Here is a 19,535-nt window from a genome sequence, read left to right as displayed (position 1 = left end):
CCGTGATCCTGGAGAAGTGGGCCTGTGGTGGCGATGTGTTGGGAATGAGTACTGGGTGGTGCTCTGCTAAGTAATTGAATTTGAGAGGTGGTTCTTTTTCCAGATGAAGGGAAAGTATTAAAAACAGGTTATAGAACATTTCACAAATTTGAAAATTGTACTAGTGAAAAAACTGATAAATAGTTATCTCCAATTAATTTCTGGAAAGGTGATTGGAGAATGAGTGCAAGTCATTTCTGTGGCAGACAGAATCTGTGCTTTGTTTAATGCATAAATGGCCTGCTTTGTTGAGGTCTGCGGTGAGTCCCTTGGGGGCTGCCCCAGTTTAGAATCTGGTGTGCAGTGAGGGTGCATGGTGTCAGGCGTCTCAGCTCACTCTTTTCTCCGTTCACGACCTTTTCAGACATTGGACTGGGAAGTGACTCTGTGTGTGCCCGGCCCTCATCTCATCGGATAAAGTCTTTTGACTCCGTGGGATCCCAGCCTTCACACAGTCGGACTTCAAAATTGTTCCAGGGCCAGTATCGAAGTTTGGTAAGTTTGAGAGAGGTGGTTATTGAAATTGGAATATGTGGGGAAGCGAGTGCGTGTGTAGGTGTATCTGGAATGATGCACATGCCTCCATTAACAGAGTGGCAGAGTAAGGGGTGGTTTGACTTTGTCCCCATTGTTCCTTTACTTGGCTTTGGTGTTTGCTCATCACCAAATTATCCAAATATAATACTAAGTTACTGCTTTTGAGAAACTTCTGTATTTTGGGTGTTATATCTTAAGATGCATGATCAGTTTATCTAGAGAGATGTGAGCTTTAAGATATTTCCCTGATCACTTGCATAGTATTTTCTCACCTGCTATGCACAAATGTACAGAACTGTAGGAATAAGAAATTTATATTGGTAAAATACTTAGCTATAAAGAAGAAATGGCTGAAAGCTAAAAAGATCTAAGGGTGGTTTTTCTCTTAATAAAGGCTTGACTTAGAGTGATTTACTGAGTCAGGGTACATTATATATGAAGGAGGGATTCCCTTTTAATGGCTGGTAGTGAGATGGGTACAGAACTTAGACTAACAGTCATCTTGGAAAGTGAAGAAAAATCCATTTATAAATTGTCAGGATACAGGCTCTGAGCAAAGAACACAGGGTTAACAGTGAAATTGTTACTGAGAAACTGGGGAAAAATTAAATATAGTGCTGAATGGAGAAAGTGTGGAAAGAGGCCATCACATCAGCTGACCAGGATGAGGCTTCTCTCTCTTGTCATTGTGAAAACACACTGAGCCCTCTTTTGAGCTAATGGGTGATTGGCATTTAGTTTGATTAGCAAGTGATGTGACTTTGCTTTCATGCAGTGTTTTAGTAAATTATTTTGTGTTAGAGACATAAATGATATTATAACCTGAATCTGAAGAGAGGCTGATTCTTGTAGAGTTTTTTGGGGACCATAGCTTTCTATCTACTTTAACACAGAAGGAAATAAGTAAGCTAATGGTGATCCTAAAGAAATAAAATGTAGTGTAGTTAGAGGTGTATTTTGTAGAGTGAAAGAAATTTGAGTTTAGTTCACGAAGCCGTGTTAAAAAGTGAAATGTTAGAAGGAATATAGTTGTTACATGTTCCTGAACTTTGGAATTCAAGCTAACTCTGATTGCTGTTTATCTTTGACTGTTTTTCTGCTTAGGATACACACTTCCATATGTATGTTACATGTCAATGAAAGTTAATGACGGGAGGGCAAAAAGATAAAGATGAAGCACAAACACAGTGTTAAGGCAGATCTTCAAGAGGAGCTGAAAGAATTCCTAAAATACTTATTTAATGCTTGTTTATTTAAATATTAACTATTCAACTATTTTATACTGTAGATATTATTATAAATATGTATATATTATTTTACATATCTATTATACATTATAAATACATAATAGTAACTGTTATAGATAAATATTTAATAATTCAAGTTTACACATTAAATATTCCTGTAATTTAACACTTAATGCATACTTAATATTTAATACTTAAGAAATATGTCTTTGACATTCGGCAATGAAAGCTCTGGCTGACAACTGTCACCTCAAACATAATACTTGCTGGCGCACTTGAATGGTTATGGGTGGGATAAAGCTCACTTGTCCATGTGAAGCTTACACTTGGAAAAATGGCACATTTTTCCTTGTTCTAGTTCAGTGAAACATTATTGGCTTACTATGCTGTATCAGGTTCTCTTTTTCTGCAAATCATTGTCCTCACTCATCAGTTGTCTGCTGTGATCTGCATTATTCTCCTTTCTTGTGGCTTATCCTGACTTTGTGTAAAAGCACACCAGTCGATTCTGGTGATAAATCCCCACAACAGAATACAACACAACGAATAAACTCTCAGAGCAGGCCCCTAAGGAGGTCAAACTGCCCCTGGATGACCCTACTGCCCATCCACCTCAGCTCAGCGACTGGCACTGAGGCCCTCTCTGCATACAGCTTTGGCCTCAGTGTAAGTCGAGCATGGGGGTATCTTGTCAGGACCTTATAAACGAGGTAAATTACATTGTCCCTACACTTATGAATTCTCTACACTCAAGGCATGAGTTAGGCAAACACCACTGGCACCTTCTCTACTTCAGAAACGGACACTCCACTAAGGAAAAAACAGGGAGATGTCTGAGAGAGGAGGTGGAAAAAAGGCATAGAGTATAGGCAGCCAGTCTAGATCCATTTAAAATTTCTGATTCCACAAATTTCCATCCATTCAGCACTTACTACACCAAAGGATATATAGATTTTTGCAGTGTTGCTCTAAAGAGTGCTGATTAGAGGGCAAGATGCCAAAGACAGGTTGAAAGGAGGGTGCACTACAAAGAGCTGTACTACAGTATCTCTCTACCAATTTCAGACTAACATCACAACGGCTGAGTCAGGAGTGCTCCCGTCACTGTCACTAGTGTCACAGGAATCTGGAAAGGATGTATTTAATCACTATTTATTACTTTGGAATTTTTTTCCTTCTCTTTTTTAAAAGTTCTGAAACTATACCTTGTCATCTATCTGGGCTCAGTATGACACTCCACAACAATCTAAAACATAATGAGCTGAGCAGAAGAGGCCGGTTATAAAATGAGTATATGTTGTGGAATTCCATTTATGTAAATACAAAACAGGTAAAACTCATCTTTACTATTGGAAATCAGGACAGCAGATGCCCTTGGGAAAGGCAGACACAACAAAGGCAGGCGGTGCCAGTCAATTTCTGTCTCTTGATCTGGGTGCTTACACACACAAGAAATTAATTCTGCAAGACTTGCTATTAGGGAAAAATCAGTAGAGACAACAACTTTCCTTTCCCCCCCTCTTGATTCTTTAGGTATTTGCCTGTGTGTCTCTGAATAAAATGTCTATATTAAGCTTGATTTTTTTTTTTTTTTTTTTAACTTGAGGTGTTATCAGTGTGGACTTCCCACAGTGTAAGAAGGGGATTAGGGCTCTTCCACTGCTCTTGAGCTCCTTACCTGCATAAATGCTTCCTGGCTCTTCTTCCAACAGAAGCCACAGTTCCATTGTGGCTTCTGTTGGGTCAGTGTTTAGCATAATATTATTAGACTTAGACTCATAATGGAGCCATGATCTGTGCTGTGACTGTTCTTCCTTTCATGGCAACATTTTGTTTTCTGGATTTAATAATTGTTGCCTGTTTGTTTAGTTCTCTCTGTACCTTTTGCAGATTGCAGTCCTATTCTATTGCCTTTTTTAAATCTCTTCTTGTACATTCAGACATGTTAGGATTTTTCACTTTCCTCTTCTTGAGGAACTTGAGGTCTTCTGGCCCACTTGAGCCTCTTGGTTGTCAGCCAGGTTGTTGCCAGCAGCCCCCCCTGAGGTTTTCTTCATCCTGTAGACTTCTTGTGACCTAAACTTCTCTGCCTCTTTTCTTTCTCTCTATTATCATTTTTTTCTTGGATATTTCCCCTGTTTTGAAGGAGCACATCTTTTACTAATTTCTTGAGAAAGGGTACATGGGAGGTAAAGTTTTTGAGATCTCGCATACCTGCAGATGTTTTTATCCTGATACTAAGATTTTTTTTTGTCTTTAGTTTTCTAAAGTTTAATTATGTTGTGGTTTGGTCTAGATTTCTTTAGGCTAATGCTGTTTGGGTTTCACTCTTTTTGAATACATATGTTTGTGTCTTTTCCCAAATTTTTACATTTCCAGCCATATTCCTTATACCACTTTCAGCATTGTTCTATTTCTTCTCTAAGACTCTGATAGTACCAGGCTCAGATCTTTGTTATTTCCCACAAGCCCTTAGAGCTCTCATTTTTTCCCCCCACTCTGTCAGTTTGAGTAAATTTTATTTCTGTTTCTTTTCTGAGATTTTCTATTTTATTCTATATTGAGAAAATTTGTAATTGCTTTTTGAGGCCTTTTGATGATGAAAACCCTTTCTGGTGATCCCAGCATCTGCTTCATCTCACTGTTGATATCAGTGTCTTTTCTCATTCAAGCTGTGACTTTCCAGGTTTTTGGAATAAGGAGTGTTTTCGATTGTATCCTGGACACTTTGGAGAGGGTGTTAGGTAGGAGATGCAGGATCCTACTTAAATCTTGTACCTTAGTAGCCCCTGGTCCTGAGTGGGTTTAGTGTGTGGTCCTGGCCTAAGCTGATAGGCTATGATTCCAGTGACAGCTTAGTTTGCCTTGGTCCTCTCCTGAGGCTGAATGGAATGTGGGGAGATTCTGGGCCTGGATTGTCCCCTGAGGCTAGGTGGAATGCAGGGGGACAGGGGAGGTTGCCTTGTTGGCAGATGTGATAGCCTGCTACCACCTGGTGGGGGTGGAGGCTGGGAATCTCTGTCTGGTTTTTGCTAATTCACTTCAGAAGGTAGAGTGCTGGTGTTCTGTGGGGTGTGGGATTTGCTACTCAGTCCACATGGACACCCAGGTGCAAGCTGAGTGCCAGCACCCACTGTCAGTGCCTGCTGCTCCTTTGGCCAGGGAGGAGTCAATTTTCTTGGGGATTTTTTGCTTTGTTTACTCTTACGGGTTTTGGGCTGCAAGACTCCCTAAAACCCACTTTGGGATATAGATGGAGATAAAAAGAAACCCTAGGCAGTCTGCCTTCCTCTTCCCACACTTCAGAGATCTGCAAATATGCTTAATCTGTGAGAAAAATGCAAACTAAAATGAGGTACCATTTCTTCCCAACAATTGACAAAAACAAAAATACTTGACAATATTCAGTATTGGTTAGATACTGTTGGTTGGAATGTAGCTTGGTGTAAGTTTGTAGAATGTTTTTGGAGGGCAATTAATAAGTGGGTATTAAAATCTAAAATATGTCAAACATATTTTCTGACCTGAGTTTAATATAATAGGCTTATTTACAGATATGTTCAAAGATAGATGTGCGTATAGTTTTAATGCCGCCTTGCTTTGCAGTAGAAAAATACTAGAAATAGCCTTAAATCCAGTAATGGAGAATTGGTGGCATAGTAATTATGTAATTAATGACATAGCCATAAAATTAGTTAAGACTAAAGTAATTATAGGTACTGCTGAAAAAATGACTATAGTGTATTAAATTTTTATAAATTGTAGAGAAGTATTATAATATAATTCCATAAAAATGTATGTGAAAATGTGTATATATAGGCATAACAATGACAGGAATAAGAAAGACCTTTCAAGCCATTAATAGAGTTTCCTCCTGGACTGGAAATGGGGGTGGTGGGATGGTCAAGGTGCACTGTGGGAGAACCTAAATTTTTCAAATTTAAACCTTCCTCTGCTGTTTAGGGCAATCATACTACATTTATAATAGTAAAATATCTAAATATTTTATGACTTAGACTATATTTCATGAAATTTTTGTTCTTCTCTCCCTTTTTTAGGACATGACCGATAATAGCAACAGTCAGCTGGTAGTAAGAGCAAAGTTTAACTTCCAGCAGACAAATGAAGATGAGCTTTCCTTTACGAAAGGAGATGTCATCCATGTCACTCGAGTGGAAGAAGGGGGCTGGTGGGAGGGCACACACAACGGCAGGACTGGCTGGTTCCCCAGCAACTACGTGCGAGAGATCAAGCCCAGTGGTAAGTGGAGTGTTGGCAGAATGGACTGATGCTTTTCCTTTAGGGGAGAAGAAACAGAAAGAAAGGAATGTGTTCACCACGTATATACTAAGTGCTTTTATTCAGTTGAACTTGTGTAAATGAGTAAATGACCTTGGGCTGAGTATTGAAATTCTTCCCTATTCTTTTTTGTTCAATGGAAATAATTTTTTACTTTACTCCCACATTGAGGGTATAATGACTTCTGACCAACTGGCAGTAAATCAGGGTCCCCATGACCCCCTCCTTGGGTTTGATAGTATGCTACAGAGTGGCTTACAGAGCTCAGGGAAATGTTAGTTACATTTACTGGTTTATTATATAATAAAGGATATAGATGAAGAGGCACAAAGGGTGAGGTCCTGAAGGTTCCTGTGCACAGAACCTTCTGTCCCTGTGGAGTTAGGGTGTGCCATCCTCCTGGCAAGAACATGTGTTCACCATCGTGGAAGCTTCCTGATCCTCATACTGTTGGGGTTTTTATGGAGACTTCATCACATAGGCATCATTGATCATTAACTGAAATCTCCAGCCCCTCTCCCCTTCCTGAGGGCAGGGAATTCGGCTAGGAATTCCAAGCTTCTAATCATGGCTGGGCATTTCTGGTGACCAGCCCTCATCTGGGAGCTAACCCAGAGAGTCACCTCAGTAGAACAAAAGATGCTCCTAGTGCTCTTACCACTTAGGAAATTATAAGGGTTTTAGCTCTGTGCTATGAACCAGAGGCAGAGACAAATACGTATATTTTCTGTTTCACAACCACATTTTGTTTATCTATTCATCTATTGCTGGACATTTGGGTTTCCACCTATTGGCTATTATGAATAGTGTTGCTGTGAACATGGGTATGCAGTTATCTGTTTGAGTTCTTGCTTTTAGTTCTCTTGGGTACATACCTAGGAGTGGAATTGCAGCTTATATGGTAATTCTATGTTAAATTTTGAGGAGCAGCCATGCTATTTCCACAGCAGCTGTACCATTTTATAGTCCCACCAGCAATACAAAAGGGTTCTAATTTCTCCACATCCTTGCCAACACTTGTTTTGTTTCTTTTTTTCTTTTTTCTTTTTATAATAGCCATCCTAATGGGTGTGAAGTAATTTCTCATTGTTTCTGTTTTTCTGTGGTGGTTTATAATAAAAACTATTTTTTCATCATTATTATAATAAAATTAACAATAGTGAAGATTTTGTAATGGCTTATTGTGTTCTGGTTATTGTATAAAGTGTTTTTTATTTGTGACCTCATTCAGTCCTCACCGCAACCCCAGAAGGCAAGTATTGCTGGGATATCCAGGGCATATAGTACAAATAAATATTCTTTGAATCTACCCAAGTGTAGTACCAGCTGAGAGCACAGTAATTATCAGGTTGATTGGGATGGAAATGTCATTTTGACTTGATAGACACAGCTTTTGGGAAATGTGGCTTAGTCTGTAACTTGGTTGGACCTGGTCAGTCCATGGGACAGCTGGACTGCCCCAGCGCTGACCCTCGAGCTTGAGCGTTGGGGCAGGCTGAGTACAGGCTCTGAGAACAGCAGCTCTTTGGCTAGTCTCACATTTCAGTGATTCATTTTTCTCTTGGGGACAAGAGAAGAGCACTTGGGCCTTTTCCAGGAGGATGCTGGAGTCAAGGAGGGAGGGGAGGGATGAGGTGGTCTTTCCCTTTACCAGTGAGGATGAAGTGGGTACAGAACTGGTAATGGGCACACCATTGGGAGGGCACAATAATGATAATGAGGCACACCATCAGGAGGTCTCAAAGCTGATAATGGGCACACCCAGGAGGTCACTGAATTGGTAATGGGGCACACCATCAGGAGGTCAGAGCTAGTAATGGGCACACCATTAGGAGGTCACAGAGCTGGTAATGGGCATACCATCAGGAGGTCACAGAACGTAATTGGCACACCATCAGGAGGTCACAGAGCTTGTAATGGGTACATCATCAGGAGTGGAACCCACTGGGCAGATGTCTGTTGAATCTGAGCTTTCTTGAATTCTGCTGTGAATGACTCATTTAAATGGGAATTCTGGTCTGATAGTAAGAATACAAATGAATGAATTTGTACTTTTCATGTATTTCTCTTCTTGGAGTTTTCAAAGTTAACCATTGGAAATTAGACTGGAAAGATAAGAGTTTGTGGGTCTCAAAGTTCTCTTCAGGCGACTTCTGGGAGTTATTTTCAAATGGATTTGAATGTCATCAACATCACCTTCTGGTAATACAATTCACCCTTGAACAACATAGGGCTTAGGGGTGCCACCTTCTGCCCAGCCAAAAATCCAAGTGAGGAAGCCTTACCAATAACATAAGCAGTCGATTAACACACATTTTGTATGTTATATGTATTATATACTGTATTCTTACAATAAAGTAAGCTAGAGAAAATAAAATGTTATTAAGAAAATATATATTTCCAGTATTTTTTTGGGAAAAAACCCAAACAAAAGTGGATTCGTGCATTTCAAACCCCTGTTGTGTAAGAATCAACTGTAGTTGGTTTCATAGCACACTGTTACCCTTTTAAAGTTCAGCAATGTAGCGTGCATATCTTGCTCTCAGGTCCCATTTTTGGAGTAGGATGTGAGGCATGGGGACAGATGCAGCTCTAAGAAGAACCAGCCGTTACATATTTATAAGTGTTTACTCATGGCAGGAATGACTGCATCACTTTGTTTTGCCTGCAATTCTCATCTTACCCTGAGTTTCCGTGTGTGTGTGGCAGAGAGACACAGAGACAAAGAGACAGTGACACCCAGACCCTTTAAATAAGGGTACATGAATCCATTTGTTGTTCAAGAGCTCTTGGTGGGTGTCACATGGACTCCCTAGTTTGCATATTCAGGTAACTCTGGAGACTTTTTTTTCTCTTTATTTTTTAAGGTATAAGGAGTAGCATTGGCTCATATTAGTGATCTATTATGCTAATTAAAAAAAAAAAAGTATTGATTTCAGAGAGAGGAAGGGAGAGGGAGAGGGAGAGAGAAACATCAATGATGAGAGGGTCATTGATCAGCTGCCTCCTGCACCCCCCCTACTGGGGATAGCGCCTGCAACCTGGGCATGTGCCCTGGTGGGGAATTGAACTGAGATCTCCTGGATCATAGGTCGATGCTCAATTGCTGAGCCACTCTGGCTGGATTGCTAATTATTCTTTATGTCACAGTTGAACCAAAGGGATAATTTCTTTTAGGAATAACTTCTCATCCCTAGTGTTTTCAAATTACCTGAGTATATTCTAAGGAAAGTTATCCCTGTCTGATTTTAAATGTCAGCATTTGAGAGAGAAATATGCAAAAGCACATATTTTATTATATTACTTTATAACTGAGAATAAAATGCTAGTATCACAGTGACATTTCAGTATTGCATCTTTTTAGTAATTTATGTGGTTTTCTGATTTTAGAATAGGATGTTTTTTGGAAAGTGTGTATAATGTAAGCATTGTAATTTACAGTGTACTTAATGCTTCATTTTTTTGTAAGTAAAATATGCCAGGTCTTAAACATATAGGCTCCTCTAACTGGTGATCTTGTCAGGATTCTTTCCTTGTGAAGCAGAAACACTGACTTCCTTTAAATTGTGAGGTTTTCCTTTGATTTGATTTACAAATATTTTGGTGAATAAACAAAACTGAGATCTACCTTTAAAGGATGTCTTTAGGGCTGCATACTCCAGAAAAGTTCTCAAGCCTGTCCAATTTCTCCCACTTCTTGGGGAAGCATTTGGAGCTCTGATTGTTTGCCCTCTTGTGGTGAGAGAGGGCAGTGTTCTGGTCAAGTTTCATGTATTTGTACCTTTGACCTGTATGTAATTTTTTGAAATTGTTCCTCTTTAAAGACAAATATATTCAGAGTCAGCATAAGGATATTTCTAATGCTTGCTGCAAACCTGCTATTATTTTCTCTGAATCTGTACTATTTTATGGGGGATACATCATTGTTACTTAGCATTTGGTTTCTGTACACATTTTTTTGCTATGTAAAACCCATGGATAGCTACTGCGTTTTATACACACAGACATGTGTTTTACACACAAAATAGAGAATTTCTTAAATTCAAGGGAGATGGAAGGACAGAAAACAACAGGGCTGGTTCTGGGAGTGAGTGACATTGGTTGCTGCTGTCATTATAAACATGGACGCTCTCAGTCATTAGTGGGCAGTGTGGTGAGGTGAATGCATTTGGGAAATGAATCCCATTGGAGGCTAAGCTGGCTGGGTGAACAAGTCATGTTCTGTATCCTCACACGTACAGTTTCATACGTGCATACGCATCCACCAGGTTTTTTCTGAGGATTTTTTCTGATGCATTGAGTTAATCTCTCCCATTTCTAAGTAGCTCATTATCTGTACAGTAAAGGCTTTTTTTTTTTTTTTTTTTAAACCCTTACTTTAGGTGCTAGTTAACTTGAGATGAGTAATAAGCTATGCTTGGCAGTGATTTGAGAACTTAAATATGACTGTCATTTGCTAACACAGATCTTTAATGAGCAGTCACACTGCCACTTCCTAAGTTTGTCACTTAATATTTTCTGTTTATTTTTGACATCAAAAAGTGACATAAAATGCTAAAAGTGACAGTTATTAATTTAGCTGTGAAAGAACAGTGAGAACAGTGTTTGATATAAATGTTTTCTCTGCAGGGAAAGGGATAAAGGTAACAGAATCTTGGTGTTTTGTTTTTGTTTTGTTTGTTTTTTGGTATTGCTAGAAATAAGCATGTTGTCTAGCCCTCACTCTTCTTTGGTGTGGAATGGGTGGTGGTTCTGGTGGTTCAGTGGGATACCCTTGTAGCTTTGGTTGCAGAAGTATTCCTGCAGAGAGGAGTAACATTTGCTTCCCTAGAGGTTTTCTTGCACTAGGCAAATCCTGGTGGTCCTGCAGGAGCATGGTGTGTAGATTTGGGATGTACCTTGGCAGGGTCTGACTCTGAGTTTTCATTTTTGAATGGTTGTGAACCCAATCTCTGAGTAGCCAGCACACTTTTTTGCTTTTCCTCTGGACCAGCAGATAAGAGGCTTGGACAGAAGTTTCTAGGCTTCTTTTCATCAGTCATACAGGTCACCAAGAGATGATCCCATTTTACTCTGCCCAGATTGCACCAGGGCTGTGTCTTATTCCTGCATTGGTTTGCACTGCAGTCCCTGGGGCCTCCATCGCTCACCCCCCACAGGCCCCTTCCTGTCATTGCCAGTGTTTTCATCCCCTTTACTTTTGGCACCTAGGAGACCCTCGCACTTTTTTTTTTTTTTTTTTTTAAGAACATCTGAGTTTAAATTCTGTTGTTTTCAGCATTCTTGGAGTTTATTGCAAGAAAGGGAAGACCTGTTTCTTCATTTGGCCTCCAGAAAGGTAGCACTAAATTATGTTCTCACCATTTCCCCACTCCTTAGTAATAGCGAATAGTTACCACTTTTTAGCTATCAGACACCCACCCCACAGAACCAGAGATAGATAGATACACCCATTCCATAGAACCAGTGATAGACAAACCCACACCTAGGACTCATGGTAGAGGGACGTACTTCTCCCTACAGAACCAGTGATAGACCCAGCCCCATGGAACCAGTGACACACACACACACACACACACACACACACACACACACACAGCCATTTATCAGCAAGCACTTCGTCAGTACTGATTATGCTTAATATCTCTTGAATAGATGTTGAAATGAAAGCCGTGCAATTTACAAATATTTGAATCCTTGCACTATTTATGACTGCTTTCGTTGTTGTCACTTGTGTGGAAGTTCTTATGGTAGAGGTTTTTTTTTCTGATTTTTGCCCATTTGGATGGCCTTCCTTCTCTTTTGTCTATTGCCTTGAGGCGGACCATATTATTTTGAGAGACTTTTGCATTCTGAGTGATCAGAATCCCTGAAATATAGCACAGACCATGGGTCTTGGTATTTTAATTTTGTCACATATCCGCCAACATTTTCTCTAATTCTGTTTGGGTAATATTTTACCTCTTCCTCAGCTCCCTGACCTAAGGTTGCTGAGCATGAGAAGAGGGTGAAGGCACTGTGGTACCTCCCAGATGTGTGCAGCCTTCTGTTCAGCTTCCCCTTTATGGTTTATTCCAGTTAAGGTTGCTCGACCAGTCATGTTCAGCTGTGTGGGAGGCTGGTGCATTTGGTTGTGCCTAGTTTTGATCAGTAAAACTACATTACATTTCTATTTCAGAAAAGCCTGTGTCTCCCAAATCTGGAACATTGAAAAGCCCTCCCAAAGGATTCGATACGACTGCCATTAACAAAAGCTATTATAATGTGGTGAGTAATTGCCAAATGTTTTTTAAGAATACCTTGTTTTTTGAATGTCTCAGAAACTCAGTAATATAGAATATAGGTAAACTACCGAGAGTATGATGTGTTTATAAAAATAAAAATCATCATCATGTAACCACACATGCAATCACCATTAATGTTTTGGTATATTTCCTTCTAATCTCTCTATTTTATAATCTTATATATACTTTTAAGTATTATATATGCAGTTGTACCTTGTTCTTGTCACGTAACTTGGTATTGTGATTATATCCCCATACCATTCCAAGTCTTCAAAAGTGAGAGTTTAAAAAGATGTATAATGTGTTTTAAAGATTTTATGTGCATTGACTCTATTTTGCATTGAATGCTATTACGGTTACATTTGGAGTAGATTGTATTTTAGATCAATATAGTTGAGTGTATCTTAACATGGTCTTTCCTGGGATTGGGGTGTGTGTGTGTGTATACATATATATGTATGTACAAATATCAAATAGCATGAAGTTAGAGGAGAGTGCCTAAACATATCTAGTAAAGACAAGTGTTTCAGAATCTTAAAACTTGACTGCATTTTGAAACTTAGCATGAGCAATTTGTGAGCTTAAAAATATCTGTGGTATTAAAATCTGTTATCTAATCCAAACCATCTTTGTCCCTACACAATTGCATATTGTACAGAAAATAGAAAATGATAATCTTTATTTGGATGAAATTTTACATTGCTATTATGTATCTACTTGGTATGATAAACAAGCAAAGTAAACTTTTAAAATATGGTTATGTTTTGAATTCTGTGCAAAGTGTGCACTTACTTATTTTTACCCCTACTTCCAATCTTTTATTTTCTTGACCAGGAGATATATAAATATAAGACCATGAGAATTTTTGAAGTGAAATAACAACTGATTAGTGTTCTTTGCAGCAACGCTTTTACCATGAGTGTATCATTTTCTGTACTTTTATTAAGAAATGGTGAAAAGGTGTGACAGATTTTTTTTATAATAATTTTTTTTAATTCTCACCAGGGGATATTTTTTCCATTGCACTTCAGAGAGGGAGAGAGAGACATCAATTGGTTGCCTCCCACATGCACCCCAACTGGGACTGGGGATAGAGCCTGCAACTTAGGTATGTGTCCTGACCAGGAGTTGAACCCGTGACCTTTTGGTGTGCTGGATGATGCTCCAACCAACTGAGCCACACTGGCCTGGACAGTTGTGATAGATTTGAACACGAGTCAATTCTGGCACACTGACCTATTGCCACAGTCTTTACTGTGGATGCATATTCAGCTTTCTAAGCACTTACCTCCCATTTGCCCCCAAATCTTACAGAACAGTTTGGTCTTAGAGAAAATTCATTCACTTAACAAATCGTTAATAGGTGCCCAGTCTGTGCCAGGCCCTGTTAAAGGCACTGGGCATTTTAGCAGTGAATAGAAATGGCAGAAATTTCTCCCTTGTCAGCATATGTTCTAGTGCATCGATACAGTTAATTGTTTTTTCTCACCTCCTGTGTCCATTTCATAAATTCACCTTACCACTTCTCATTCACTAGTCTCTGCGTGGGATGTCCTGGACACATGCCATTAGCAGTCTTTGACTTCTTTTCCTTGTATTGGTCAACTCCAGATCTTCTGTTCCTGAGAAGTCCTTCACTGGAGTCTCACCTTCTCCTTTCCTGGTTTCTTTTTCTTTTTACCAATCTCATCTGTTTCATCTGAACTCTGACTTCCATCTCAACTTTGTCAACTATCAGCACATTGGATTCCTAAGCACATCCTGTATCCCGACTCCAAGGGGCACCTTCCTTTCCTGATTATGCTCAGCCCTCCACTTCCTCTTCAGTCCTGTGCCTGTGGGGTGTTTGTTCCTGGGATGTGATTCCACTAACAACTTTGCTTCTTAGTATGTAATATGGTATATGTGTGGTTTTGTACACATAGCCAAAAAAAGATAAAGTCTTTTTATGGTTTTTCAGGATTTCTTAGTAGAAAAACTTAACTTTAACTGGTGGAACTTCCTTTTTCCTCTTGCTTTCTTAAGTGAGACATATGCTTTCTTTCCTGGGGAGGGCTTCCTGTGGTAAATGATGCAGTCGTAATCCACAGTGATGTCCAAAGAGGGAACTAGTTATTTTCTGCTGGAGTTTAAAATAGTCCCTTCTTTTCTGTGATCTCATTTTCTGCAGTTCTAGTTAACTGAGTTCAACCGCGGTGTGAAAATACTACATGGAAAGTTTCAGAAATAAACACTTTATAAGTTTTAAATGGTGCCCTGTTCTGAGTATCATGATGAAATCTCCTGTGGTCCCTCTCTGTGCTGCTCAGGACAGCAATCATCCCTTTGTCCAGCATATGCATGCTGTATATGCTACCCGTTAGTCAGTCACTTAGTAATCTTCTCAGTTTTCATTTTGACTGTTGTGATATCAAAGTGCTTGTGTGCAAGTAGCCCTTATTTTACTTAATAATGGCCCCAAAGTGCAAAAGTAGTGATGCTGGCAATTCAGATAGGCTACATTAGTAAATAGCGAATGTTAAAATTGCAGTTAGGGACATAAACTCATGGAATTCATGGGAAATCATCTTTTGGTATAGCACTCTCATTTTACAGTAGAGAAAACAGTAAGCTCTAGAGGTGAAAGGACTCGCCCAAGGTGACACAGTGATTAGCGACTAATTCAGGAATCAGTTTTAGCTTTCTTGAATTCTGTATTTATAATTATATAAAAAGGTAAAATGCATATAGGACAGAATATATAACACACAGAATAAAATATAGTAGATAATATGTTATTTTTATACTTCCTTTTGCAGTTTTGTTTTCAGAGAAAACTACTGAGGTATAGACATTTTTAACTCCACTGAAAGATAAGAAAGCTCTCTAAGAGATATGACCGTTGTGGGCTGATGTTACTAAATACAGTTACATGAAAGACTAAAGTCTCAAGTTGGGAATCAATGGAAAGTGGTAAGGAGAGTGTTCTAGGTGGAGGTACAAACATTTTGAAAGTAAGACACAGAGGAGATAAGCATGAATGTATCTCTCTGCTGGTGGATATGTATCTTTTTGCTGGTGTATAATGTTCAAGACAAACCAAAAAACACTGGGAAGTAAAAAGTGATTCTTAGTGATTTATGACTATTATTATGGCAGGATTCATTATCTGCTTCTCTCTCCTCTACATTTGGAACTCCCATTATACACATGTTGGTAAGCATGGTGGCATCCCACAGGTCTCTGAGGTGTTGTTCATTTTTTTTTTTTTTTTAATATATCTTTATTGATTTCAAACAGAGGAAAGGAGAGGGGGAGAGAGAGGTAGAAACATCAATGATGAGAAAGTCATTGATCGAGCCCACAACCTGGGCATGTGCCCTGACCAGGAATCGAACCCTGATTGCCTGGATCCCAGGTCGACACTCAACCGCTGAACCACGCCTGGCCGGGCTATTTTTTAAAAATTTTTTTTTAAAATTAATAATTTTTAATTCTCACTTGAGGATATGTGTTTTTGTATTTTTTTCCTCGCGAGAAGAAGGGGGTGGGGAGAGAAACAGCGATTGGCTGCCTCCCAAATGCACCCCGACTGGGGATCTAGCCTGCAACCTGGGCATGTGCCCTGACTGGGAATTGAACTGGCAACCTTTCAGTGCATGAGATGATGCTCAACCAACTGAGCCACACTGGCCAGGGCTGAGCTTGATGGATTTTGACAATGAAGGAACATTGACTGCACCTGCAGGATGGTAATAGACATCTTTCCTGATAGAGATGAGAGAAAGCTTTTCTGTTGTACCCATCCCTAGAGAGTGAAAGGTCTTGAGTCACCTCTTTTAAGGGGTCAGGAGTCTCCTCAGTCATCATTAGAGAATCATCTTTCTTAAATATGTCCGTCTGGGGAGTTACAGGTTCTTAGGACCTTACATGTTCAGTGGTACATTGTGGTTTTATTTTCCAGGTTTTATTGAAGAAACACTGAGTCTTAAAAGTGTTATGTCAGTATCCTTTGTGTATGAGAAGAGCAGACTCTCTTTCCATCATGCCAAATATGAAAAGATGGGGCAGCTTTTGCCTTTGAAACATGTAAATATGATATAATAGGTAGCAATCACTAGTTTTAATAAATGTAAAAAATAGACATGCATCTTTCATAAAATACTGTAGCAAATTTCCATGGACCTTTTCTGTGCTCCAGAGAAATAGTACCCCTTCCTTTTCCCCTTTGTTCCTTCAGTTGCCTGGAACCTCTACATGCTGGGCTGGGGAGAGCGCCTGAGCCTCTGACCTGACATCATATGTGTACATTGAGCAGCCTGACCTCAGCCCTGATTTTGCTGCTATATCTTATCCCTTGGCTTCTCTCCAACTTTATCAAGATTGCTTTCAGTTCTTTAAAGTCTGATGTGTCTGCTTGGGCCTGTGTATGGATAAAGTCCGTTATCTCACATGCCGTGGGTATTATAGGAGGATATGCAGCTTTGTCCCCTGTGGCTTTCCTAGAGAACTGTTGCCCTCCTTTCTTATATCCCACTCACATTTCATATCTACAGCGAGGGCCTGCTGATGTCTTTGACAAATTTTGCTCCCATTGTTTTATATACTTTCCTTGTTTTATATAGATCAGGATCTACATGAAGGTTTTCAGGTTATAGCAGTAATCTGGCACAGGGTAGAGCTAAGCATTTGCTAAACGAATAAAGAACTGAGTTATTTAAACATGGAAAAGGCCGTCTTGTAAAATAATTACCTCCTGACTAATAGAGTTACGTAAGAAGTAGCTCCAAATAGGGTTGCATGTTTGGGTTGGAAGGCTGTATTAGGTGGTTTGTAAGATTCCTTTCTACCTTAAGTAAGGAGCTGACGCTCTTGAGAAAGATACCCCTTTTTGTAAAAAAAGGAGATAGACCTATAGACAACTACAGTACCAGGTAGGATGCAGCAGCACCATGTCTGCCAGGCTCCCAAGACCAGCTCCTCACATATCGTGGTGCAGTCGTGCCCATCAGCTTGTTTGCTAAGGCCAGCTTTCTCTGGTGACATACATCATTGTGAACCTGCAGCCTTTGCTGTAGCTATTGTATTAGTGTTTGGAAGAAATACATCCCAAGACCTTGTGACTCCCCAGATTTAGAAATACTATAATAACATAACTTCTTTCAATAGGTACAGTAACATAAAATATTTTATGTGGCACCTCCAAAGTCTTTTTGAGAGTTAATGTTGTTAAGTATTAACATGCAGAGATCAACAGACTACATTAAATCAGTAATTGCCAGTGGGTGTGGGAGTGGGGTTGCTTCTCTGTGTCCTTTTGGCCTCTGGATTTGTGGAGCTGGGAGGAGCTGTAGGAATTGCTTCCTCCAGCAGCACTGCCCTTCCCTTCCTTCCTCTCCTTTCCCTAGAGACTGATAGTTTATTTGCAGCTCAGGTCCTATCTTATAATTTACTGTTTGAAAATTTAAGTACTAAATACAGTTTAAATAGACTGGATCGAAAGAGAATGCGCAGTGATTATTTTTCCTTGTGTGGGGAGGGTCTGTTTAGGTGGGTGGGAGAGGGGTTAGAACAATTGTGCCATTCTTTAGTTTTTCCCATTGTGCTTATGATACGGGATTATGTTTTTGAAATTTGTTTTTAGTTTATGATAATTTTTTATTTGGATCAAATCTTAAAAAATTATCTAATGTTACTTGTTTCATTTCTTATATGTATATCATTTATTCATTTTTAAAGGACTATCACTGCCATATAAAATAAAACATCTGACACCAAGATTTACAATGAAAGTTGTAACTGATTTGTAAAAGCAGCAATACTACGCACTACTTTAATGATAGTAATAATAAAATGAGTTTCGATGTGTCTGCAAGTTACTGACATCAGTTGTCCTTTGTTTTGCTTTACTGTAATGGCTGATAGTCCAGGGATTGTCTGTGTGGTTTCCCTGATGTCCTCCTTCTGTGTGGCACCATTGTTTGGCTGGACTTGGTTCTCCACGCCTTCTGCCTCAGGGAGAGCTCACGCAGGCTGAGCTCAGGCTGGGTCGTTCTTCACGGCTGTGGAGTAAAGACTGCTTTCTGTGAAAACTGCACACGTTCACTGGCATCCTGTCTTCGTGCGATGGAACTTTGGCAACCTGGCTGTTAGGTCTCATGGGGTCCTGCAGCAGCCAAAGTGTGCAGAAGTCAAGAAAGGGAAGAAAGGTGATGACTGGAGTACAGATGTGCTGATGAGCTTAGGAAGGAGGGACTCGTGGCCGCCTGGCAGAGTGGACAGTCAGCGTCAGCATGACTCAGTTAGCCAAGTCTTGGTCCTCCTTTTCTGGAAAAGCTAAGTGTAACTTGGATTGTTTGAATGGCAGTATTATGGAACTTGTTTTTAGCACCGATTTGAAGATAATGTTTATGACTAGTAGTAGAAATGAACGAACTAAACTGCCTTAATAAATGTAGCTTTTTTGGCAGAGGATTGTTTTTGGTACTACATTTTTTATGAAAGCTTTTACAGCTGCCTGCTGTGCTTAATGCTACCATTGAGGAAACGTCGTTTTATTCTTTCACTCACACTAGTAATGTTTTCTCGCAGTTTTCCTTTTCTGTCTCCTAGGAACTGTTTTCTATTTATAAAATAGATATTTAGGTTTTCAAGCATACTCTAACCAGTGTTGCTAATAATTCCTAATATTTGTAATTAAGACATGAAATCATATAATTTAACCTTCGTTTTAACATTGAAAAAGGACTTTTCATTGTACATATCTGTGACATTTTTATTTTTACTTCCATGACCCATTATACTTGGCTTACTTCATGTTATTTTTGAAGGAGAAAATCAGGTTTGAGTATAATTCTCTGATGATGCAGTGGCTGGTGTCACACTGTGTTCTCTGTCCACTGGTTCTTTGACATTTGTGTCTAATGAGTATTTCTTCGAAGGATGACATTATAATCATAGGATCAGCACCCAGATTCCTCCACAAAGGAATGAACTCTGGAGCAGCCCCTCCTCCCTCTGGCTCACTCCACCAGTCTTCCATGAATAGGCCCATTCAGCGGCAAAACTAGTGTTCAGTGTCACAGTGAAAGAACCTCTGATTCTCTTCAAATTAAATAGTGTAGTATGTAAGTTATTTAATCAGGTTTGC

The 19,535-nt window shown here is 39.5% G+C and overlaps 1 protein-coding gene across 4 annotated transcripts in view; it reads left to right on the top strand.

Moving 5' to 3' along the window:
- Positions 1–19,535, top strand: part of ARHGEF7 (Rho guanine nucleotide exchange factor 7) — a 123,764-nt gene that overhangs the window by 54,986 nt on the left and 49,243 nt on the right. For all 4 annotated transcript variants that reach the window (XM_087814225.1, XM_087814226.1, XM_087814224.1 and 1 more), the window contains 3 exons: positions 404–534; positions 5,882–6,083; positions 12,301–12,389. In XM_087814225.1, coding sequence (XP_087670351.1) covers positions 404–534; positions 5,882–6,083; positions 12,301–12,389 — 422 coding nt within the window. The remainder of the gene's footprint in view (positions 1–403; positions 535–5,881; positions 6,084–12,300; positions 12,390–19,535) is intronic.

This window comes from Miniopterus natalensis, chromosome 2, assembly GCF_054644295.1.
Source record: "Miniopterus natalensis isolate mMinNat1 chromosome 2, mMinNat1.hap1, whole genome shotgun sequence".
NCBI classification, from domain to species: domain Eukaryota; kingdom Metazoa; phylum Chordata; class Mammalia; order Chiroptera; family Miniopteridae; genus Miniopterus; species Miniopterus natalensis.
The sequence above is the reverse complement of the archived record's forward strand: the minus strand, read 5'-3'. Positions and strand labels throughout refer to the sequence as shown.